The sequence below is a fragment of the Triticum urartu genome, chromosome 6A, assembly GCF_056163025.1.
Source record: "Triticum urartu cultivar PI428250 chromosome 6A, HENAU_Tu73, whole genome shotgun sequence".
Lineage (NCBI taxonomy): Eukaryota > Viridiplantae > Streptophyta > Magnoliopsida > Poales > Poaceae > Triticum > Triticum urartu.
In genome coordinates this window covers 122566387-122593237 of record NC_141878.1, presented here as the reverse complement: position 1 = coordinate 122593237, position 26851 = coordinate 122566387, and the positions used below count along the sequence as shown (strand labels likewise).

Below are 26851 nucleotides of genomic sequence, written 5' to 3'. Positions count from 1 at the left end.
CCCAGCGCGCTGGTCTGATTGACGGCGCGCTTCTCTTTGCCGCTCGATGCGAGTACGAGCGTCCTCTTGCCGTCGTTCTTGAAGAACTTGGCGCTGATCGCGACGAACTCGCGGATCTGACGAGCGGTGGAGTCGCTGTCGAGGCGGATCCGGCGGGTCGGCGATCTCGGCCTTCGGGGCGGGGAGTGCACAGAGGTTGCACCCCCACCGGTCTTGTCACCACCGGTTCGCGCCTGGCTGACTCGCTGCGGCCGCGACGTGGTCGGCTGCCGAGGAGCGTCGCCGTTGGCGAAGCCGATGAGACTCTGGATTGTGGCCCTCCAGTCGTCGACCTTGTCCGCCGCTGGAGGGTAGTCCAGGAGCTGCTGAGCTCGCGCTAGAGCTTCTGCTGCGGTGGCGGGCGGCGGTGGCGAACGGTGCGAGGAGCGGGATAAGCTCGGACTTCTAACTATGTTAGAAGGAGCAGTATCTCGTCCAGGCGACCGTGTCTCGCTCCCGCCAGCAGGTCGGCGTGCATGGTGGTCCTGAGCACTCCGGGATCCACCAGCTCGATCTTGATCCAGCGAGCGCATGGTACCGTGAGTACCATGACGCTGCCGGTCCCGCGCCTCCTGGGATGGGCGCGGTGCATGCACGGACGCCGAGGTCTTGGAGTGCGCCCGGTCGTTGTGGGAGCCGGCCACGCCGCCGATGGGCAGCGCAGCCTTGCCCTGGGACCTCGCAGCACCGTGAGTTCCCTCGTCGATGCGTGCTCTTCCGCCGGCGCCTACCCCACCATCCATTTGCTTCGGCGGTGGGTGGCTCGGCGCGGACGGAGCAGCTGCCTCCAAAACTTTCTTCTTCGGGGGCATGTTGATGAAGATGGCGAAGATCTATGAAGAAGATGAAGATCTAGCCCGCAAGAACGCCGGATCTAGTTCACACAACTTCGACGCCCCCTACCTGGCGCGCCAGAGATGCCGGGGCCGCTGATCCACGGGTACCTATGGGACCGGGGTCCCTTTTGGTTCGGCGGGGGGCGGAGGTCGCGCAAAGAGCAGATCGAGGCGAAGCACACGGGCGATTTACCCAGGTTCGGGCCACACGGATGCGTAAAACCCTACTCCTGCTTTGTGGATTGTATTGCTTTCTAGCTCGGGAGTGAGGTCAAGCGTGAGTGTGTGGAATTGCTGAACCCCGAGCGAGAGTGTTCGAAGTGTCTAACCCCCCTCTCAGTTGCCCCGGGCCTCCTTTTATATGCTCAAGGGGTTACCGACATAGGGCAACGGAGGGCAAAAGTGGAAGAGTGGTGGTAGGCACAGCTAGGTGCTGTAGTAGGCACAGCTAGCTGCTACAGTGTTATCATACCTAACCCTGACGGCAGGGGACAAGAGCATTAAATGCCCGTCTGTGTCGCCTAAACAGTGCCGAAAGGGGCTTGCTAGAGAAGCCACCGTTAGCCACGGTGGTTGTCTTGCCAGCGCCTGCTTGCCACCTCGCACCTCAGCTGCGCAGCCTTCCGCCACGTGTGCTTGGGAGGGCCCCAGAGCGACGCGTGGGTGGATGTGCTGGAGCGCGGGCACGAAGTGGGGGCTTCCCGCGGCAAGCTCTTTGCCGCGGTCGTCGCCTTGTCGTGTAGGTCCGGGAGCTTGTCGCTCACCGGGCCTTGCCGGGGCGCGTGGGGTGCCGCGGCAAGTTTCCTTGGTACGCCTTGGTTGGCCTTCCCGGCAAGCGCCTCTTGTCGGGGCCTTGGGACGCTTCTGATAGTCTTCCCGGCAAGCTCCTCTTGCCGGGGTCTTGTCTTGAGTACTTTGTTCTTGAATGGTTTTCAAGGGGACCACGGAGGATCTTGGCGGTCGCCCGGCAAGCCTTGCCGCGGGATGCTGCGACTGCCCGTGCACAAGTTCGGGGTACTAAGGGTACCCCTACTTTAGTACACCGACACTCCCACTCACTTCTTTCGAGAGAAACTCCTTGTCTAGAAAAACTCTGAATTTAGCAACAAAAGTCTTGCCTTCGGATCTGTGATAGAAGGTGTACCCAACAGTCTCCTTTGGGTATCCTATGAAGACACATTTCTCCGATTTGGGTTCGAGCTTATCAGGTTGAAGCTTTTTCACATAAGCATCGCAGCCCCAAACTTTCAGAAACGACAACTTTGGTTTCTTGCCAAACCACTGTACATAAGGCGTCATCTCAACGGATTTTGATGGTCTCCTATTTAACGTGAATGCAGCCGTCTCTAAAGCATAACCCGAAAACGATAGCGGTAAATCAGTAAGAGACATCATATGTCGCACCATATCTAATAAAGTATGATTACGACTTTCGGACACACCATTACGCTGTGGTGTTCCGGGTGGCGTGAGTTGCGAAACTATTTCGCATTGTTTCAAATGTAGACCAAACTCGTAACTCAAATATTCTCCTCCACGATCAGATCGTAGAAACTTTATTTTCTTGTTACGATGATTTTCAACTTCACTCTGAAATTCTTTGAACTTTTCAAATGTTTTAAACGTATGTTTCATTAAGTAGATATACCCATATCTGCTTAAATCATCTGTGAAGGTGAGAAAATAACGATATCCGCCACGAGCCTCAACATTCATTGGACCACATACATCTGTATGTATGATTTCCAACAAATCTGTTGCTCTTTCCATAGTACCGGAGAATGGTGTTTTAGTCATCTTACCCATGAGGCACGGTTTGCAAGTACCAAGTGATTCATAATCAAGTGGTTCCAAAAGTCCATCAGTTTTGAGTTTCTTCATGCGCTTTACACCGATATGACCTAAACGGCAGTGCCACAAATATGTTGCACTATCATTATCAACTCTGCATCTTTTGATTTCAACATTATGAATATGTGTATCACTACTATCGAGATTCATCAAAAATAGACCACTCTTCAAGGGTGCATGACCATAAAAGATATTACTCATATACATAGAACAACCATTATTCTCTGATTTAAATGAATAACCGTCTCGCATCAAACAAGATCCAGATATAATGTTCATGCTCAACGCTGGCACCAAATAACAATTATTTAGGTCTAATACTAATCCCGAAGGTAGATGTAGAGGTAGCGTGCCGACCGCGATCACATCGACTTTGGAACCATTTCCCACGCGCATCGTCACCTCGTCCTTAGCCAATCTTCGCTTAATCCGTAGCCCCTTTTTCGAGTTGCAAATGTTAGCAACAGAACCAGTATCAAATACCCATGTTCTACTGCGAGCATTAGTAAGGTACACATCAATAACATGTATATCACATATACCTTTGTTCACTTTGCCATCCTTCTTATCCGCCAAATACTTCGGGCAGTTCCGCTTCCAGTGACCAGTCTGCTTGCAGTAGAAGCACTCAGTCTCAGGCTTAGGTCCAGACTTGGGTTTCTTTTCCTGAGCAGCAACTTGCTTGCTGTTCTTCTTGAAGTTCCCCTTCTTCTTCCCTTTGCCCTTTTTCTTGAAACTGGCGGTCTTGTTAACCATCAACACTTTATGCTCCTTCTTGATTTCTACCTCCGCAGCCTTTAGCATTGCGAATAGCTCAGGAATCGTCTTATCCATCCCTTGCATGTTATAGTTCATCACGAAGATCTTGTAGCTTGGTGGCAGTGATTGAAGAACTCTGTCAATGACACTATCAACAGGAAGATTAACCCCCAGTTGAGTCAAGTGATTATGATACCCGGACATTTTGAGTATATGTTCACTGACAGAACTATTCTCCTCCATCTTGCAGCTATAGAACTTATTGGAGACTTCATATCTCTCAATCCGGGCATTTGCTTGAAATATTAACTTCAACTCCTGGAACATCTCATATGCTCCATGACGTTCAAAACCTCGTTGAAGACCCGGTTCTAAGCCGTAAAGCATGGCACACTGAACTATCGAGTAGTCATCAGCTTTGCTCTACCAGACGTTCATGATCACCATCGTCACCAGCGCGACACCTTGATCTCCATCGTAGCATCGTTGTCGTCTCGCCAATCTTATGCTTCCACGACTATCACTACCGCTTAGTGATAAAGTAAAGCATTACAGCGTGATTGCATTGCATACAATAAAGCGACAACCATATGGCTCCTGCAAGTTGCCGATAACTCGGTTACAAAACATGATCATCTCATACAATAAAATTTAGCATCATGTCTTGACCATATCACATCACAACATGCCCTGCAAAAACAAGTTAGACGTCCTCTACTTTGTTGTTGCAAGTTTTACGTGGCTGCTACGGGCTTAGCAAGAACCATTCTTACCTACGCATCAAAACCACAACGATAGTTTGTCAAGTTGGTGCTGTTTTAACCTTTGCAAGGACCGGACGTAGCCACACTCGATTCAACTAAAGTTGGAGAAACTGACACCCGCCAGCCACCTGTGTGCAAAGCACGTCGGTAGAACCAGTCTCGCGTAAGCGTACGCGTAATGTCGGTCCAGGCCGCTTCATCCAACAATATCGCCAAACCAAAGTATGACATGCTGGTAAGCAGTATGACTTATATCGCCCATAACTCACTTGTGTTCTACTCGTGCATAACATCAACGCATAAAACCTAGGCTCTGATGCCACTGCTGGGGAACGTAGTAATTTCAAAAAAAAATCCTACACACACGCAAGATCATGGTGATGCATAGCAACGAGAGGGGAGAGTGTTGTCTACGTACCCTCGTAGACCGGCAACGGAAGCGTTGACACAACATAGAGGAAGTAGTCGTACGTCTTCCCGATCCGACCGATCCAAGTACCGAACGTACGGCACCTCTGAGTTCTGCACACGTTCAACTCGGTGACGTCCCTCGAGCTCCGGTCCAGCAAAGTGTCGAGGGAGAGTTTCGTCAGCACAACGGCGTGATGATGTTGATGATGTTCTACGGACGCAGGGCTTCGCCTAAGCACCACTACGATATGACCGAGGTGGAATATGGTGGAAGGGGGCACCGCACACGGCTAAGGAACGATCATGAAGATCAACTTGTGTGTCATGGGGTGCCCCCTTGCCCCCGTATATAAATGAGGGAGAGGGGGAGGTGCGGCCGGCCCAAGGGGTGCGCCTGGAGGAGTCCTACTCCCACTGGGAGTAGGACTCCCCCCTCTTGCCTTGTTGGAAAAGGAAGGGGGAAGGGAGAGAGAGGAAAGGGGGGCGCCGCCCCCCCTTCCTTGTCCTATTCGGACTAGGGGGGAGGGGGCGCGCGGCCTGCCCTGGCCGGCCCTCCTCTTCTCCCTTAGGGCCCATGTAGGCCCAATAACCCCCGGGGGGGTTCCGGTAACCCCCCCCCCCCCGGCACTCCGGTAAAATCCCAATTTCACCCGGAACATTTCCTATATCAAAATATAGGCTTCCAATATATCAATCTTTATGTATCGACCATTTTGAGACTCCTCGTCATGTCCGTGATCACATCCGGGACACCGAACAACCTTCGGTACATCAAAACACAAAAACCCTAATTACGATCGTCACCGAACTTTAAGCGTGCGGACCCTACGGGTTTGAGAACTATGTAGACATGACCGAGACACGTCTCCGGTCAATAACCAATAGCGGAACCTGGATGCTCATGTTGGCTCCTACATATTCTACAAGATCTTTATCGGTCAGACCGCATAACAATATACGTTGTTCCCTTTGTCATCGGTATCTTACTTGCCCGAGATTTAATCGTCGGTATCTCAATACCTAGTTCAATCTCGTTACCGGCAAGTCTCTTTACTCGTTCCGTAATACATCATCCCGCAACTAACTTATTTAGTTGCAATGCTTGCAAGGCTTGAGTGATGTGCATTACCGAGAGGGTCCAGAGATACCTCTCCGACAATCGGAGTGACAAATACTAATCTCGAAATACGCCAACCCAACAAATACCTTCAGAGACACCTGTAGAGCACCTTTATTATCACCCAGTTACGTTGTGACATTTGGTAGCACACAAAGTGTTCCTCCGGTAAACGGGAGTTGCATAAGCTCATAGTCATAGGAACATATATAAGTTATGAAGAAAGCAATGGCAACAAACTAAACGATCAAGTGCTAAGCTAATGGAATGGGGCAAGTCAATCACATCATTCTCCTAATGATGTGATCCCGTTAACCAAATAACAACTCATGTCCATGGTTAGGAAACATAACCATCTTTGATCAACGAGCTAGTCAAGTAGAGGCATACTAGTGACACTCTGTTTGTCTATGTATTCACACATGTATTATGTTTCCGGTTAATACAATTCTAGCATGAATAATAAACATTTATCATGATACAAGGAAATAAATAATAACTTTATTATTGCCTCTAGGGCATATTTCCTTCATTGAAGCAGTTCGGCGTGATGGACATTGGCTTCAAAAAAGCAACAGTGCGGCCATGCCGGCGCAGGTCTTAACTTGTGACGCGATTAATGCCGGCTTGATGAAGTGACCGTCCGGCGATGCTGGTGTGCCCGCTCCGTGTAATCTGTGGGGCGGCGATGTTGGTGATGATTTATCCTTCGTGATGCCGAACTCTTGTTCGTCTTGCCCAGATGATGATCCGAAGAAGTCGAGATTGGCTCAACAAAGCGACGACGTGTCTACCGCAGGCCGGCAGCCGTGGAGCAATGTTGACGGGCTGGTTTGACACCGGCGCGATGGTGAAGATCATATTGGAAAAGACCTTAAAATTAGTGAGATGTGTTTGGAACAAAACACAATACCCCATACAAACCTCCTTCAAAAAGGATGTCCGAAATCGCGTTCATAAAACAGATGAACTCGGGTCGGATTCGTTCTCGCGCAGAAAATAGATCTGAAAAAGTGGTCCACTCATCGGAAGGTTCCTGGAGTTTGAACCGTCGGATCGAGCTGAAATTTGGTGGGGTGGTTCCGCAGCAGATGAACGGTTGGATCTTCCAAAGGATCTCCGAGCTAGGCTCTGGAGACCACACCCTAAACTCATTCGGATTCCTGTCCAGATTTGATAGGGCTCCGGTATATCGTAGATTGCCGGAGATTCCTCCATCAAAACTCGACGAAATTTTGCATGGCAGTTGCAGACTTAATTATGCACAATTCCACCAAACGAATCGTCAAAGCGATTCTCGAGGAGGTGGTGGCAGCGGATACAAGTTCGTTGTCCGGCACATGCTGCAAAAATAAGTTAGACGTCCTCTAATTGTTGTTGCAAGTTTTTATGTGGCTGATATAGGTTTCTAGCAAGAACGTTTCTTACCTACGCCAAAACCACAACGTGATATACCAATTTCTATTTACCCTTCATAAGGACCCTTTTCATCGAATCCGATCCGACTAAAGTGGGAGAGACAGACACCCGCTAGCCACATTATGCAACTAGTGCATGTCAGTCGGTAGAACCAGTCTCACGTAAGCGTACGTGTAAGTTCGGTCCGGGCCACTTCATCCCACGATGCCGCCGAATCAAGATAAGACTAGTAACGGCAAGTAAATTGACAATATCGATGCCCACAACTGCTTTGTGTTCTACTCGTGCATAAAAACTACGCATAAACCTAGCTCATGATGCCACTGTTGGGGAACGTAGCAGAATTTTAAATTTTCCTACGCACCACCAAGATCAATCTATGGAGTCATCTAGCAATGAGGGAGAGGGGAGTGCATCTACATACCCTTGTAGATCGCGAGCGGAAGCGTTCAAGAGAACGGGGCTGATGGAGTCATACTCATCGTGATCCAAATCACCGATGACCTAGCGCCGAACGGACGACACCTCCGCGTTCAACACACATACGGTTGGGAAGACGTCTCCTCCAACTTAATCCAGCAAGGGGGAAGGAGAGGTTGATGGAGATCCAGCAGCACGACGGCGTGGTGGTGGAAGCAACGGCGATCTCGGCAGGGCTTCGCCAAGCTTAGCGAGAGGGAGAGGTGTCACGAGAGGGAGAGGGAGGCGCCAGGGGCAAGGGTGCGGCTGCCCTCCCTCCCCCCCACTATATATAGGACCCCTAGGGGGGCGCCGGCCCTAGGAGATCCAATCTCCAAGGGGGGTGGCTTGCCCCCCAAGCCAAGTGGGGCGCCCCCCACCCCTAGGGTTTCCAACCCTAGGCGCAGGGGGAGGCCCAAGGGGGGCGCACCAGCCCATCAGGGGCTGGTTCCCCTCCCACTTCAGCCCATGGGTCTCTCCGGGATAGGTGGCCCCACCCGGTGTACCGGTGACCCCCGAAACCTTCCCGATGGCCGAAACAGGACTTCCTATATATAATTCTTCACCTCCGGACCATTCCGGAACTCCTCGTGACGCCCGGGATCTCATCCGGGACTCCAAACAACTTTCGGGTTACTGCATACTAATATCTCTACAACCCTAGCGTCACCGAACCTTAAGTGTGTAGACCCTACGGGTTCGGGAGACACGCAGATATGACCGAGACTACTCTCCAGTCAATAACCAACAGCGGGATCTGTATACCCATGTTGGCTCCCACATGCTCCTCGATGATCTCATCATATGAACCACGATGTCGAGGTTTCAATCAATCCCGTATACAATTCCCTTTGTCAATCGGTACGTTACTTGCTCGAGACTCTATCGTCGGTATCCCAATACCTCGTTCAATCTCGTTAGCGGCAAGTCACTTTACTCGTACCGTAATGCATGATCCCGTGACCAACCACTTGGTCACATTGAGCTCATTATGATGATGCATTACCGAGTGGGCCCATAGATACCTCTCCGTCATACGGAGTGACAAATCCCAGTCTCGATTCGTGCCAACCCAACAGACACTTTCAGAGATACCCGTAGTGCACCTTTATAGTCACCCAGTTACGTTGTGACGTTTGGCACACCCAAAGCACTCCTACGGTATGCGGGAGTTTCACAATCTCATGGTCTAAGGAAATGATACTTGACATTCGGAAAAGCTCTAGCAAACGAACTACACGATCTTTGAGCTATGCTTAGGATTGGGTCTTGTCCATCACATCATTCTCCTAATGATGTGATCCCGTTATCAATGACATCTAATGTCCATAGTCAGGAAGCCATGACTATCTTTTGATCAACGAGCTAGTCAACTAGAGGCTCACTAGGGACGTGTTGTGGTCTATGTATTCACACATGTATTAAGATTTCCGGATAACACAATTATAGCATGAACAATAGACAATTATCATGAACAAGGAAATATAATAATAACCATTTTATTATTACCTCTAGGGCATATTTTCCAACAGTCTCCCACTTGCACTAGAGTCAATAATCTAGTTACATTGTGATGAATCGAACACCCATAAAGTTCTGGTGTTGATCATGTTTTGCTCTAGGGAGAGGTTTTGTCAACGGATCTGCCACATTTAGGTCCGTATGTACTTTACAAATATCTATGTCTCCATTTTGAACACTTTCACGAATGGAGTTGAAGCGACGCTTGATATGCCTGGTCTTCCTGTGAAACCTGGGCTCCTTGGCAAGGGCAATAGATCCAATGTTGTCACAGAAGAGAATCATCGGGCCCGACGCATTGGGTATGACTCCTAGGTCGGTAATGAACTCCTTCACCCAGATTGCTTCTTGTGTTGCCTCCGAGGTTGCCATGTACTCCGCTTCACATGTAGATCCCGCCACAACGCTTTGCTTGCAACTGCACCAGCTTACTGCCCCACCATTCAAAATATACACGTATCCGGTTTGTGACTTAGATTCATCCAGATCTGTGTCGAAGCTAGCATCGACGTAACCCTTTACGACGAGCTCTTCATCACCTCCATAAACGAGAAACATATCCTTAGTCCTCTTTAGGTACTTCAGGATATTCTTGACCGCTGTCTAGTGTTCCATGCCGGGATTACTTTGGTACCTTCGTACCAAACTTACGGCAAGGTTTACATCAGGTCTGGTACACAGCATAGCATACATGATAGACCCTATGGCCGAGGCATAGGGGACGACACTCATATTTTCTCTATCTTCTGTCGTGGTCGGGCATTGAGCCGTGCTCAATCTCGTACCTTGCAATACAGGCAAGAACCCCTTCTTTGACTGATCCATATTGAACTTCTTCAATATCTTGTCAAGGTACGTACTCTGTGAAAGACCAATGAGGCGTCTCGATCTATCTCTATAAATCTTGATGCCTAATATGTAAGCAGCTTCACCAAGATCCTTCATTGAAAAACACTTGTTCAAGTAGGCCTTTATGCTTTCCAAGAATTCTATATCATTTCCCATCAACAGTATGTCATCCAGATACAATATGAGAAATGCTACAGAGCTCCCACTCAGTTTCTTGTAAATGCAGGCTTCTCCATAAGTCTGCGTAAACCCAAACGCTTTGATCATCTCATCAAAATGAATGTTCCAACTCCGAGATGCTTGCACCAGCCCATAGATCGAGCGTTGGAGCTTGCACACCTTGTCAACATTCTTAGGATCGACAAAACCTTCCGGCTGCATCATATACAATTCTTCCTTAAGGAAACCATTAAGGAATGCCGTTTTGACGTCCATTTGCTATATCTCATAATCATAGAATGCGGCAATTGCTAACATGATTCGGACGGACTTCAGCTTCGCTACGGGTGAGAAAGTCTCATCGTAGTCAACCCCTTGAACTTGTCGATAACCCTTAGCGACAAGCCGAGCTTTATAGATGGTTACATTACCATCCACGTCTGTCTTCTTCTTAAAGATCCATTTATTTTCTATGGCCCGCCAATCATCGGGCAAGTCAGTCAAAGTCCATACTTCATTTTCATACATGGATCCTATCTCGGATTTCATGGCTTCCAGCCATTTGTCGGAATCTGGGCCCACCATCGCTTCTTCATAGTTCGAAGGTTCACCGTTGTCTAACAACATGATTTCCAAGATAGGGTTGCCGTACCACTGTGGTGCGGAATGTGTCCTTGTGGACCTACGAAGTTCAGTAGCAACTTGATCTGAAGTTTCATGATCATCATCATTAACTTCCTCTCTAGTCGGTGCAGGCACCTCAGGAACATTTTCCTGAGTTGTGCCACTTTCCAATTCAAGAGGTAATACTTCATCAAGTTCTACTTTCCTCCCACTTACTTCTTTCGAGAGAAACTCTTTCTCTAGAAAGGATCCATTCTTGGCAACAAAGATCTTGCCTTCGGATCTAAGGTAGAAGGTATACCCAATAGTTTCTTTAGGGTATCCTATGAAGACGCATTTTTCCGACTTGGGTTCGAGCTTTTTAGGTTGAAGTTTCTTGACATAAGCATCGCATCCCCAAACTTTTAGAAACGACAGCTTAGATTTCTTCCCAAACCATAATTCATACGGTGTCGTCTCAAGGATTTTGACGGAGCCCTATTTAAAGTGAATGCAGCGGTCTCTAAAGCATAGCCCCAAAATGATAGCGGTAGATCAGTAAGAGACATCATAGATCGCACCATATCGAGTGCGATTACGACGTTCGGACACACCATTACGCTGAGGTGTTCCAGGCGGCGTGAGTTGTGAAACTATTCCACATTTCCTTAAGTGTGTGCCAAATTCGTGACTCAAGTATTCTCCCCCACGATCTGATCGCAAGAACTTGATTTTTCTGTCACGTTGATTCTCAACCTCACTCTGAAATTCCTTGAACTTTTCAAAGGTCTCAGACTTGTGTTTCATTAAGTAGACATACCCATATCTACTCAAGTCATCAGTGAGGGTGAGAACATAACGATAGCCACCGCGAGCCTTAATGCTCATTGGACCGCACACATCAGTATGTATGATTTCCAATAAGTTGGTTGCTCGCTCCATTGTTCCTGAGAATGGAGTCTTGGTCATTTTACCCATGAGGCATGGTTCGCACATGTCAAATGATTCGTAATCAAGAGACTCCAAAAGTACATCCGCGTGGAGCTTCTTCATGCGTTTGACACCTATGTGACCAAGGTGGCAGTGCCACAAGTATGTGGGACTATCATTATCAACCTTACATCTTTTGGTATTCACACTATGAATATGTGTAACATTACGCTCGAGATTCATTAAGAATAAACCATTCACCAGTGGGGCATGACCATAAAACATATCTCTCATATAAATAGAACAACCATTATTCTCGGATTTAAATGAGTAGCCATCTCGAATTAAACGAGATCCTGATACAATGTTCATGCTCAAAGCTGGCACTAAATAACAATTATTGAGGTTTAAAACTAATCCCGTAGGTAAATGTAGAGGCAGCGTGCTGACGGCGATCACATCGACCTTGGAACCATTCCCGACGCGCATCATCACCTCGTCCTTCGCCAGTCTCCGCTTATTCTGCAGCTCCTGCTTTGAGTTACAAATGTGAGCAACCGCACCGGTATCAAATACCCAGGAGCTACTACGAGTACTGGTAAGGTACACATCAATTACATGTATATCACATATACCTTTAGTGTTGCCGGCCTTCTTGTCCGCTAAGTATTTGGGGCAGTTCCGCTTCCAGTGACCACTTCCCTTGCAATAAAAACACTCAATCTCGGGCTTGGGTCCATTCTTTGGCTTCTTCCCGGCAGCTTGCTTACCGGGCGCGGCAACCCCCTTGTCGTCCTTCTTGAAGTTCTTCTTACCCTTGCCTTTCTTAAACTTAGTGGTTTTATTAACCATCAACACTTGATGTTCCTTTTTGATCTCCACCTCCGCTGATTTCAGCATTGAATATACCTCAGGAATGGTCTTTTCCATCCCCTGCATATTGAAGTTCATCACAAAGCTCTTGTAGCTCGGTGGAAGCGACTGAAGGATTCTGTCAATGACCGCGTCATCCGGGAGATTAACTCCCAGCTGAGTCAAGCGGTTATGCAACCCAGACATTTTGAGTATGTGCTCACTGACAGAACTATTTTCCTCCATCTTACAACTGAAGAACTTGTCGGAGACTTCATATCTCTCGACCCGGGCATGAGCTTGGAAAACCATTTTCAGCTCTTCGAACATCTCATATGCTCCATGTTGCTCAAAACGCTTTTGGAGCCCCGGTTCTAAGCTGTATAGCATGCCGCACTGAACGAGGGAGTAATCATCAGCACGTGACTGCCAAGCGTTCATAACGTCTTGGTTCTCTGGGATGGGTGCGTCACCTAGCGGTGCTTCTAGGACATAATCTTTCTTGGCAGCTATGAGGATGATCCTCAGGTTCCGGACCCAGTCCGTATAGTTGCTGCCATCATCTTTTAGCTTGGTTTTCTCTAGGAACGCGTTGAAGTTGAGGACAACGTGGGCCATTTGATCTACAAGACATATTGTAAAGATTTTTAGACTAAGTTCATGATAATTAAGCTCATCTAATCAAATTATTCAATGAAATCGCACTCAGATAGACATCCCTCTAGTCATCTAAGTGAAACATGATCCGAGTCAACTAGGCCGTGTCCGATCATCACGTGAGACGGACTAGTCAACATCGGTGAACATCTTCATGTTGATCGTATCTTCTATACGACTCATGCTCGACCTTTCGGTCTTCCGTGTTCCGAGGCCATGTCTGTACATGCTAGGCTCGTCAAGTCAACCTAAGTGTATTGCGTGTGTAAATCTGGCTTACACCCTTTGTATTCGAACGTTAGAATCTATCACACCCGATCATCACGTGGTGCTTCGAAACAACGAACCTTCGCAACGGTGCACAGTTAGGGGGAACACTTTCTTGAAATTATTACGAGGGATCATCTTATTTAAGCTACTGTCGTTCTAAGCAAATAAGATGTAAAACATGATAAACATCACATGCAATCAAATAGTGGCATGATATGGCCAATATCATTTGCTACTTTTGATCTCCATCTTCGAGGCTCCATGATCATCATTGTCACCGGCATGACACCATGATCTCCATCATCATGATCTCCATCATCGTGTCTTCTTGAAGTTGTCTCGTCATCTATTACTTCTACTACTATGGCTAACGCTTTAGCAATAAAGTAAAGTAATTACATGACGTTTATGTTGACACGCAGGTCATAAATAAATTAAGACAACTCCTATGGCTCCTGCCGGTTGTCATACTCATCGTCATGCAAGTCGTGATTCCTATTACAAGAACATGATCAATCTCATACATCACATATATCATTCATCACATCCTTTTGGCCATATCACATCACACGGCACATGCTGCAAAAATAAGTTAGACGTCCTCTAATTGTTGTTGCAAGTTTTTACGTGGCTGCTATAGGTTTCTAGCAAGAACGTTTCTTACCAACGCCAAAACCACAACGTGATATGCCAATTTATATTTACCCTTCATAAGGACCCTTTTCATCGAATCCGATCCGACTAAAGTGGGAGAGACAGACACCCGCTAGCCACCTTATGCAACTAGTGCATGTCAGTCGGTGGAACCAGTCTCACGTAAGCGTACGTGTAAGGTCGGTCCGGGACGCTTCATCCCACGATGTCGCCGAATCAAGATAAGACTAGTAACGGCAAGTAAATTGACAATATCGACGCCCACAACTGCTTTGTGTTCTACTCGTGCATAGAAACTTTGCATAAACCTAGCTCATGATGCCACTGTTGGGGAACGTAGCAGAATTTTAAATTTTCCTATGCATCACCAAGATCAATCTATGGAGTCATCTAGCAACGAGGGAGAGGGGAGTGCATCTACATACCCTTGTAGATCGCGAGCGGAAGCGTTCAAGAGAACGGGGCTGATGGAGTCGTACTCGTCGTGATCCAAATCACCGATGACCTAGCGCCGAACGGACGGCACCTCCGCGTTCAACACACGTACGGTTGGGAAGACGTCTCCTCCAACTTGATCCAGCAAGGGGGAAGGATAGGTTGATGGAGATCCAGCAGCACGACGGCGTGGTGGTGGAAGCAACGACGATCTCGGCAGGGCTTCGCCAAGCTTAGCGAGAGGGAGAGGTGTCACGAGAGGGAGAGGGAGGTGCCAGGGGCTAGGGTGCGGCTGCCCTCCCTCCCCCCACTATATATAGGACCCCTAGGGGGCGCCGGCCCTAGGAGATCCAATCTCCAAGGGGGGCGGCGGCCAAGGGGGGTGGCTTGCCCCCCAAGCCAAGTGGGGCGCCCCCCACCCCTAGGGTTTCCAACCCTAGGCGCAGGGGGAGGCCCAAGGGGGGTGCACCAGCCCATCAGGGGCTGGTTCCTCTCCCACTTCAGCCCATGGGGCCCTCCGGGATAGGTGGCCCCACCCGGTGGACCCCCGGGACACTTCCGGTGGTCCCGGTACAATACCGGTGACCCCCGAAACCTTCCCGATGGCCGAAACTGGACTTCCTATATATAATTCTTCATCTCCGTACCATTTCGGAACTCCTCGTGACGTCCGGGATCTCATCTGGGACTCCGAACAACTTTCGGGTTACCGCATACTAATATCTCTACAACCCTAGCGTCACCGAACCTTAAGTGTGTAGACCCTACGGGTTCGGGAGACACGCAGACATGACCGAGACTACTCTCCGGTCAATAACCAACAGCGGGATCTGGATACCCATGTTGGCTCCCACATGCTCCTCGATGATCTCATCGGATGAACCACGATGTCGAGGATTCAATCAATCCCGTATACAATTCCCTTTGTCAATCGGTACGTTACTTGCCCGAGACTCGATCGTCGGTATCCCAATACCTCGTTCAATCTCATTACCGGCAATTCACTTTACTCGTACCATAATGCATGATCCCGTGACCAACCACTTGGTCACATTGAGCTCATTATGATGATGCATTACCGAGTGGGCCCAGAGATACCTCTCCGTCATACGGAGTGACAAATCCCAGTCTCGATTCGTGCCAACCCAACAGACACTTTCGGAGATACCCGTAGTGCACCTTTATAGTCACCCAGTTACGTTGTGACGTTTGGCACACCCAAAGCACTCCTACGGTATCCGGGAGTTGCACAATCTCATGGTCTAAGGAAATGATACTTGACATTCGGAAAAGCTCTGGCAAACGAACTACACGATCTTTGAGCTATGCTTAGGATTGGGTCTTGTCCATCACATCATTCTCCTAATGATGTGATCCCGTTATCAATGACATCTAATGTCCATAGTCAGGAAACCATGACTATCTTTTGATCAATGAGCTAGTCAACTAGAGGCTCACTAGGGACGTGTTGTGGTCTATGTATTCACACATGTATTATGATTTCGGGATAACACAATTATAGCATGAATAATAGACAATTATCATGAACAAGGAAATATAATAATAACCATTTTATTATTGCCTCTAGGGCATATTTTCCAACACGATGTACTCATCTCCAACCAGTTCTTGGCTCGGGCTAGCCGTCATGTCTCACCGTCGAGCGCATGCACAAATTATAGTGAGGCCTGAATTTTTTTCGACGCGGATGAAAAATAGCAAACACAAAAAATAATTTTGGAGGAGGATGTGACAAAACTGTGCACATTCCTCCTCCTTCAAGGATAATACAAACCAAACCAAGAGGAAGCCCATTTAGGACGGCCCCGACGAATAATATGAGACGCTCCCTAGTCCCTACTACTTTGGGGTGTGACTATACCCCACTTCTTGTTGGGGAACATAGTAATTTCAAAAAAATTCGTACACACACGCAAGATCATGGTGATGCATAGCAACGAGAGGGAAGAGTATCGTCCATGTACCCTCGTAGACCGTAAGCGGAAGCGTTATGAGAACGCGATTGATGTAGTCGAACATCTTCACGATTCGACCGATCCAAGTACTGAACGCGCGACACCTCCGAGTTCAGCACACGTTCAGCTCGATGACGTCACACGAACTCCGATCTAGCAGAGCTTCACGGGAGAGTTCCGTCAGCACGACGTCGTGATGACGGTGATGATGTTGCTACCGATGCGGGGCTTCTCCTAAGCACCGCTACAATATGATCGAGGTGAATTATGGTGGAGGGGGCACTGCACACGGCTAAGGGATCAATGATCAACTTGTGTGTTCTAGGGTGCCCCTGTCCCCGTATATAAAGGTGCAAGGCGGAGGCCGGCCGGCCCTCCTAGGGCGCGCCAGGAGGAGGAGTCCTCCTCCTAGTAGGAGTAGGACTCCTCTTTCCTACTCCTACTAGGAGGAGGAAAGGAAGGGGGAAGGGGAGAAGGAAGGAGAGGGAGGAAAGGAGGAAAGGGGGGGCTAGTCCAATTCGGTTTGGGCTAGGGGGGCCACGCGCCCTGCCTCCTCTCTTTCACCACTTGGCCCATGGGGCCCAATACTTCTTCCCCGTATTCCCGTAACTCCCCGGTACTCCGAAAAATACCTGAATCACTCGGAACCTTTTCGATGTCCGAATATAGTCGTCTAATATATCGATCTTTACGTCCTGACCATTTCAAGACTCCTCGTCATGTCCCCGATCTCATCTGGGACTCCGAACTACCTTCGATACATCAAATCACATAAACTCATAATACCGATCGTCACCAAACGTTAAGCGTGCGGACCCTACGGGTTCGAGAACTATGTAGACATGACCGAGACACATCTTCGGTCAATAACCAATAGTGGAACCTGGATGGTCATATTGGCTCCTACATATTCTACGAAGATCTTTATCGGTCAAACCGCATAACAACATACGTTGTTCCCTTTGTCATCGGTATGTTACTTGCCCGAGATTCGATCGTCGGTATCTCAATACCTAGTTCAATCTCGTTACCGGCAAGTCTCTTTACTCATTTTCGTAATGCATCATCCCGCAACTAACTCATTAGTTGCATTGCTTGCAAGGCTTATAGTGATGTGCATTACCGAGAGGGCCCAGAGATACCTCTTCGACAATTGGAGTGACAAATCCTAATCTCGATCTATGCCAACTCAACAAGTACCATCAGAGACACCTGTAGAGCACCTTTATAATCACCCAGTTACATTGTGACGTTTGGTAGCACACAAAGTGTTCCTCCGATAATCAGGAGTGCATAATCTCATAGTCATAAGAACATGTATAAGTCATGAAGAAAGCAATAACAGTAAACTAAAACGATCAAGTGCTAAGCTAACGGAATGGGTCAAGTCAATCACATCATTCTTTTAACGATGTGATCCCGTTTATCAAATGACAACTCATGTCTATGGTTAGGAAACAAAACCATCTTTGATCAACGAGCTAGTCAAGTAAAGGCATACTAGTGACATTCTGTTTGTCTACGTATTCACGCATGTATTATGTTTCCGGTTAATACAATTCTAGCATGAATAATAAACATCTATCATGAAATAAGGAAATAAAATAATAACTTTATTATTGCCTCTAGAGCATATTTCCTTCATTTCTACCGAGGTAGAATCGCCTCAACACAACACTTAAATGGGTCAGTCCAGTAGTAGGTTGTTTGTTGCTTGCTTACGTACGTGTTAAATTGTTCGTTTTCCCCCATTTTGTTTTATTCTTTTATTTATATATTTGAAATATTCTAATACCAACAAAACATTAATCAATAAATTTGAAGAGTATTCACCACACATTTAAAGATGTTAACGCAGTGCAGAACCTTTTTAACGTAATTTTGGAAAATGTTGATAGCTTTCAAAAATATGTTTGTGACATTAAAAAATGTACACACGTTAAAAATGTTTATACTATGTACAAAAATGTTTCTGTAATGCAAAAAAAAGTTTTTTATATTCAAAATATGTTACAACTTATATTATTTTTTTAACAAAATTTTGGAAAAACATGTATTTGGAAAAATGTTAATCATGTATTTAAAAAATGTTAACCATGCAACAAACATACAATGTATATGAGAAACATAGACATCAAAATATATATTTGAAAATAATACTAATCTTGTGTTTAAAAAATGTGAAATGTGTATGAAAATAATGTTTCAGATGTATACGAATAATGTACAGCGTGTATGAGGAAAAACTAGACATAGCAACATATATATTTTGAAATTAAATTATGTGTTTTAAAAGAGTTAAATTTGTAAAAAAATGTTCTGGATGTATCCGAAAAATTTACATGATGCTTGAAAGAAAGTAGACATGTGTTTAAAAAACAGAGATGCTAAAAACCAGACGTCATATTTGTAGCCATGTCAAATAAAATATTTTTCACGACAGCTTACGTTGACACGAGGATGAAAAATTTAGTTGGCGAGCATGGCAATTTCCCGGCAAAAAAATAAACTAAGGTAGATTTCTGCTCGCCAATTAAAATTGCCATCCTCAGCAAACATAAATTGCCATGAAAAACGTTTGATTTGCCATGCTAAAAAAATCTGCCGTCAGATTTGTAGTGGATACTAAAAATGGTGAAGGAAAAAACAAAGAGAATACCAAGAAAGAAAAATGAAAAGAGAAAAAGTAAAGAAAAAGAAGAAACCATTGCAAAACAGTAGGACACAGTAAAAATCGAGAAAGAAACACCGAAAACCGAGGGAAAATTTAAAAAACCAACAAAAGAAACTGAAGGAAAAAAACAGAAAAAGGCAAAACAGTGCAAAATGATGCTACAGCACTGTGTCGGCCCAGTACTGCAGCGACCCGAAAAAGATTCAGGTGAGCCCTGGCGACTACTTTGGGCTACCAGCAGCCCAGTCGAGTCGGCCGGCGACGGCAGTCTCCTCTCTCCGCTCGCCAGTCGCCACCGCTTCCGCTTTGCCTCCGGCCTCGTCGGCATCCACCCCTCCTCCGGCCGCACGCCCGCGCACCTCACCAGCGTCGGCCCCCGTGACTAGGCTACGCCAGTCTCCACTCGCCACTGCTCCCGCGCCGCCTCCGATCTCGCCGCCATCCATCCGTTCCGGCCGCGCGCCCGCGCACCTCACCAGCGTCGTCGACGTGGTAACAACCCCTCCCTCTTTTCCTGGCCGTCCCCTTGTCACCGCTCAAACCCCTATCTATGGGGCCTCACCAAGTAATAGATGATTTGCTAGGCTTAGCTTTAGGTCTTAATCAGCTTGCACCTTCTAATTTCGTAGCCTCGTAATCATAGGCAAGGGCAATGCAATATAGTAGAATGAAAATCGAAAATATAATCCCCACTTGATGCGAACCTGTTGTCTCTATTGTGCATATTTGTGTGTTCTTGCTCGCCTATTCTCGCCAGATTATTGAGCAACATGATAAGCGTACTCCCCTGTTGTTGTTGTTGTTGTTGTTGTTGCAGGCAAACTGTGACGCCTGCCCTCAGTGATGCCGCAGAAGGTGCGCGTCGCCGCATCCAGCAATGGCGTGCTGCCTGAAGACATGCTGCGTCACATCCTCGTGCGCCTCCCGGCAAAGACGCTATGCCTCTTCCGAGCAGTCAGCCGATCCTGGAGGTCCCTCCTCTCAGATCCGCTCTTCGTTGCAGCGCACAAGTCCCGCCACCCTGGGCCACTAGTTGTCACATGTACCAGTGAATTGTGTCAAAGAGGAGGCACCATTGAGATTATGGACTTGTCTGGCCATGTCGTTAAGCGGATAGCCACCAGCATGGAGAATGCCCGGTTGGAATGCACACGCCACCTGGACCTTATTTGTGTCGCCAGAAATGAGCATCGTTCGACCCGCCATGTGATCAACCCTGCCACGGGGGATACTTTTGCATTGCCCAGTCGCTGTGCAAAGGAGCATGCACATGTGAAACATTTCTTCCCACAATCATTTGACTTTGGACAGGTTGGCTCCACGGGAGAGTACAAGGCTATACGCTGTGTCAGCATTGATGATTCCGAGAGTGAGTCCAGCCCGATGCTCTGTGAGGTCATCACCCTTGATGATGGTCGCCATGCAAGGTGGAGGGGCAAACAGGGCCCTCCGGCCCCTGTCGCAAGTAACCGTAACAAAAGTGTCGTTGTCAACGGAGTCGTCTATTTCTTGTTGGAATTTCGACGTCCCACATTTTCTGGGGACCATGTCGAACATGGTAGCATGGCTTTGTTCAACCTTGAGACAGAGGAGTGGATGGGGATTGTTCAAGGTCCAATGCCAGTGCGCAATGGCGGTTACTTTAGTCTATTCATGGAGCTATCGCTGGTATGCTTGGATGGGTTCTTAGTTATGGCACACAATCCTGAATATAGCTCTTTGGACTTGTGGTTTTTGATGGATGCTGAGGAATCTCTCTGGAATAAAAGGTACAGCATAGATGGCCAGCATGAAATTCTCTTTGCTCAACCCTTAGAAATTCTAAGTGATGGGCGGATAGTCCTCTCTGCACCAGGACGGCTAAGGCTCTACAATCCAATTACCAAGACTTTCACTGATTTTGAGATGAGAAATTCCACATTTGTTGGTACTTACACTGGAAGTCTATTGTCTTCAGAGAGCACTTTCACTTCTGAGGTGAGTGTTGTCCTCATACACTTGCAATTATGTACGCATGTTTGGCCTGTCCTTACTATTATTTGCTTCTATTCTTGTATCTTAGAGATAATTTTTTTAGGCAGCGTAGGGAACATCTGTGGGATTAAAGAATTACAGGTGTATTTACAGTAAACAGTTTTGATAGTGTGGTCATGTTTTTCAATCTATTTTATGCCCTTCAAATTGATTTGTATGTATTTGTAGTAAAGAAAATGATGGTCATTAGGTCTGATTGACGATATTTGTTCTACAGTTAGCTTTTTATTGTAGAAGTTGTCAAGCTGTTCAGTTTTGGGCAACCGCAGATTACGATCCTTTTCTTTTTAAGAACGGAAATAGTGGCCGCATTGATAAATTTAGATTGCTGAAGCTTCCTTAACTTTTATTCAAAGATTTACCAGTGATAAATATCACATGTAAGAAGTGCTTGTCTGGAGACGTGTGTCAAAGCACTCCTAGTATAAAAGAAAAAAATCAAGAAAATTAAGGGTCTGATTTGCAATGGTCGCCACACACGTACTGACAGCACCAGTGTTCAGACTTGTGCAGTTTACTTTTGTGGCTGCTCCTATTCAGATTTTGATGGTCAATTCTATTATAGATTGATGACATGTGACCTACTTCCTCTGTTCCATAATGTAGTGCATATAGATTTTTTGAAAAGTCAAGCATCACAAACTTTGACCAAATTTGTGGAGAAAAACATTTACATCTAGAATACAACAACAAAATCTTTTGGTTTTCATCTCCATAAGAGTGGCTGAGTTTTGATGTTGGCTCGCCAAGCCTATCACAACCCTCCTCCTTTACCCGGGCTTGGGACCGATTATGTTGAGACAACATAGGCGGAGTTAAAAATCGCTCTCGTGAGGAATCGAACACCGCGCCATTTAGCTCCAGTGCGTGGTTGGCTTTATATCATTAGATTCATTATAAGATGAACTTTCATACTTTATATATTTGGTATTGTAGATATAAATAGTTATCTCTAATAACTTGGTCAAAGTTTTCAAAATCTGACTTTTCAAAAAAATCTATACGCACTACATTATGGAACAGAGGGAGTATATTTTATGGTCATCTAGTTTGTGTACGCCTCCTTTTCTTATCTGGAGAGTTGTCTATTCTTAGCGGTACATACACATGCATATTTTCTCCAATGAATTTAAATAAATTGCCAGCCATGTTAGATTGGTAAATTGCCTACTCATGTTGTTACCCCTTGCTTATTATTTCCTCATGCTGTATTTTTACATAGTACTCAACTATTCATATGTTATTAAACAAGTGAGAGAATTGAGCAATTGCTAGCCATGATTCATTCCCCCATTCAGCACTACAGAATCATTTTGGCACTGGCAGTATATATCTTGGGTTTTGAGTGAAGATCTGATGCGTCCCTTTCCTCTTGCAGGCTGAACGTTGCACTGTCTGTGGCTGCTATGGCACCCTTGAAGCCATCGAACCTTATGCACTCTGTGAAGACTGTATGTTGCATCAAGCCTTGCTTTTATTGCAGCGTCTGGAAGGCTGCGCTCAACTGGACACACTTTCAGGAATTACCAACTGATAGACAATTTCAAGTATGGTCCAACAAAATCAGTTTTCAAATGTCAGCCTAGTTGTTTTTTCAGAGAACATTGTTGTTTGTATGTTCTTTTTATGATTGATGAAACTTATTTTGGAACATATATTTATATTTGGTACGGAAGAAAATAAGCTTGATTGTGTGATTTCCAAACGCGATGTCAATATGGATCGATTACCATTCTGGATTAGAAAAGAGTGAATCCATGTGGAACAAACATCTCAAACCTCGGAACAAGCCGATGTAGCCACACAAGTCAGATCTATTTTTATTTTTCTTCTGTTATTGACCTTGTTCGAGAGTAGTGTATGAACTCGACTAGCGTCACTTTCTTTGGTAAGGGATGCTCGGGAGGAATGAGAGAGCAAATCAAAATCATTCTTGATGTTCCTAATGAGTCTTTAAAAGAGATACTTAGGTTTGCTCTCTGATGTCTGGAAGTCTTAAGAATGGTTCCTTCGATCAAATACATAAAAGATAGATTGTGGGAGAGGGTTCATGGATCAATGGAGAAGTGTCTTGTCATGTGGCTTCTGCCAGCAAATTGACACAATGTAAAGGAAGTTTTGGTGGGGAAGTAAGAATGGGAAGAGAAAAACGGCGTGGGTCTCATGGGATGACCTCACTATGCCAAAATATATGGGAGGACTTGGTCTATGCCAAAATATATGGGAGGACTTGGTTTCAGACGCTCAAATCCATAACTTGGCAATGGTTGCAAAACAGGCGTGGAGGATGATCCAAGACCCACGTTCTCCTGGTGCTCGTACCTTGAAATCTGTTTATTTCCCATCTACTACTTTTTAGAGGCGGAAGTGGGGAGCCACCCTTCTTAGGTGTGGAGTGTTGTGCACGAAGGGAAAGAAGTGCTTAAACAAGGTCTAATCCGGAGAAGTGGTAATGGTGAAGGCACTAACATATGGAATGGCAATTGGATTCCAGGGGATAATATGTTGAGACTTGTGCACCCCGTTCGGTCAATCCTCCAGAGCAAAGTGGCGGAGCTTATTACTCATGCTGAGAGGAGTTGGAATAGGGAGTTAGTAATGGAGCACATGCAGGCTATAGATGCACATGTGGTGCTGAATATCCCATTGAGTTTGGTCGACAGGGAAGATTGCTGGGCATGGCACTATGATCGGATGGATTTTTTCAGTCCAGTCAGCTTATAAAATGTTGGTTGGCTCCAAACGCAGAAGGCTGGATTGGCTTGAGGGAAGGGAAGGAGCTTGGGATGTACTCCCCGTGTCTTAAATTTAGTACAATTTTATACTAAATTTAGTAGTATAAAATTGAAACACTTATTTTAGGATGGAGAAAGTACATACAACCAGAAAACATAGGTGCAAGCTTTGAAAGTCCAATGTCTCATCAAAATTGAGAAACTTCGTCTGGTGTTTGGCATGAGATTCCATCCCCACAGGGTAAGTGCGGATGCATGGTCGTATGGCTTATTCAAATATCTGCACTATTTGCAATGGGGTGGAGGACACACAGTGTCGGAGCCAGAAAAATCGGACGAGGGGGGTGAGTATTGTCTACGTATATCATTGAGCAGGCCTGTATAGTTTATCATTGATGATATTAAGCTGGAAATTATATTGTTTGGGACGGCGAAGGTGAAGTACGAGAAGCGGGAATTCAACGTCAGAAGTTCTTCTTCGTTGCAGCGCACAAGTCCCGCCACCCTGGGCCACTAGTTGTCACATGTACCAGTGAATTGTATCAAAGAGGAGGCACCATTGAGATTATGGACTTGTCTGGCCATGTCGTTAAGCGGATAGCCACAATCATTTGACTTTGGACTGGTTGGCTCCACGGGAGAGTACAAGGCTATACGCTGTGTCAGCATCGACAATTCCGATAGCGAGTCGAGCCCGATGCTCTGTGAGGTCATCACCCTTGATGATGGTCGCCATGCAAGATGGAGGGGCAAACAGGGCCCTCCGGCCCCTATCGCAAGTAACCGTGACAAAAGTGTCGCTGTCAAAGGAGTTGTCTACTTCTTGCTGGAATTTCGACGTCCCACATTTTCTGGCGACCATGTCGAACCGGGTAGCATGGCTTTGTTCAACCTTGAGACAGAGGAGTGGATGGGGATTGTCAAAGGTCCAATGCCAGTGCGCAGCTTTGTTGAGGACAGTGATGGCAGGTCCAGTTACGTTAGTCTAGCCATGGGGCTATCGCTGGTATGTTTGGATGGGTTCTTAGTTATGGCACATGATCCTGAATATTATTGCCCTTGGGACTTGTGGTTTTTGATGGATATTGAGAAATGTCTCTGGAATAAAAGGTACAGCATAGATCGCCAACGTGAAAATCTCTTTGCTCAACCAGTGGACATTCTAAATGATGGGAGGATAGTCATCTCTGCACCAGGATTGCTAAGATTGTATAATCCAGTTACCAAGACTTACACCGATTGTGGGATGAGGAAATCCTCATCTGTTGGTACTTACACTGGAAGTCTATTGTCTTCAGAGAGCACGTTCACTTCTGAGGTGAGTGTTATCCTCATATACTTTGGAATTATGTATGTATGTTTGTACTGTCCTTACTATTATTTGCTTTCATCATTGTATCTTGGAGATAATTTTCTAGGTGATGTGGGGAACACCTGTGGGTTAAAGAATTATAGCTGCATTTTTAGGAAAAACAGTTGTTGCAGTGTCATAGGTGTGACGCACAACATTAGCATACGGATTTTTCCATTTATTTGTGGTCATGTTTTTCAATCGATTCTATGCCCTTCAAATTGATTTATATGTATTTGTAGGTATCATATAATGGTTATTAGGTCTGATTGATGGTACTTATTCCATATTCAGATTTTTATTGTAGTGTCAAGAGCCTACCCCAACTTGTTTGGGACTAAAGGCTTTGTTGTTGTTGTTGTTGTTGTCAAGTTGTTCAGTTTTTGGCAATTGCAGATTATAATCCCTTCTTTTTAGAATGGAAATTATGGTCACATTGATAAATTTAGAATGCTGACTATATGATGGATCTTTTTGAGAAGTGGGTCTTATTCAAAGATCCACCAGTGAGAGTATCACATGTAAGAAGTGTCCGTCTGTCGATGTGTGTCATAGCACTCAAATATAGAATAAAAAAAAATCAAGGATCTGATTTGCCATGGTCGCTACAAACCTACCTACAGCACCGATGTTCAGATTTGTGCAGTTTACTTTTGTGGCTGCTCGTCCTATTTATATGTCGTTGGTTAATTTATAGATTGACAGGTTATCTACATTTTATGGTCATCTAGTTTGTGTATTCTTCTTTCCAGTTAGTGACACGTACACATACTCCACCCTTTCGGGTCTGTAAGGCTGAATGCATATTCTGAGATTTACTTTGACCATCAATAAAGTGGCGGCCAGGTGCATGTAGCTCCTGCTTTCCCTACATTTTTGTAAAGGCTGTTTCCAGGACTTGAACCCGTGCCAAGGCTTTACTTTGACCATCAATATTATATGAAATGTATGACTTGAAGATTATACCATTGGAAACTTCTTTCAAAATTCAATGGTATACTTTTTGTGGCATACATACCACATATTATTGGTCTAACTAATGGTCAAAGTAAATCTCGAAATACATATTAGGCCTCATAAACCCGGATAGAGGAAGTGCATACTTTTCTGTCCCAATTAATTTAAGTAAACTGCCAGCCATGCTAGATTGGGAGATTGATAATGAAATATCAAGAATGGATAATGTGTAGTGATTGATAATGAAATATCAAGAATGAATGATGAGTACTGATTTTCACAATATATTTTGAATTGGCTCAGAACTGTAGTGTGGTAGGTTGTGACATCCACATCTAGGATCATTTTGGTATTACTATATCTCTGGGTTTGACTGAAGATCTGATGCACCCCTTTTTTGTTACAGGCTGAACGATGCACTACCTGCCGCTGCTATTTCACCCTTGAAGCCGATAAATATTCTGACACCTGTGAAGATTGTATGTTGCGTGCATATGCATGGTTATGTTGAACTTCCCGGGCATCTTTTCGCCATGGCC

At 45.9% G+C, this 26851-nt stretch overlaps 2 protein-coding genes across 2 annotated transcripts; both read left to right on the top strand.

The window, feature by feature from the left end:
* The first annotated feature begins 19454 nt into the window (after positions 1-19454).
* LOC125517051 (F-box/LRR-repeat protein At2g43260-like) lies at positions 19455-23001 on the top strand. The gene is made up of 3 exons (XM_048682270.2): positions 19455-19727; positions 20053-21212; positions 22648-23001. Exons 2-3 carry the CDS (start codon positions 20079-20081, stop codon positions 22801-22803), a joined length of 1290 nt encoding a protein of 429 aa, XP_048538227.2. The 5' UTR covers positions 19455-19727; positions 20053-20078; the 3' UTR covers positions 22804-23001.
* A 171-nt stretch (positions 23002-23172) lies between these two features.
* LOC125516644 (uncharacterized) lies at positions 23173-26851 on the top strand. The gene is made up of 2 exons (XM_087526933.1): positions 23173-25322; positions 26719-26851. Exons 1-2 carry the CDS (start codon positions 24702-24704, stop codon positions 26821-26823), a joined length of 726 nt encoding a protein of 241 aa, XP_087383059.1. The 5' UTR covers positions 23173-24701; the 3' UTR covers positions 26824-26851.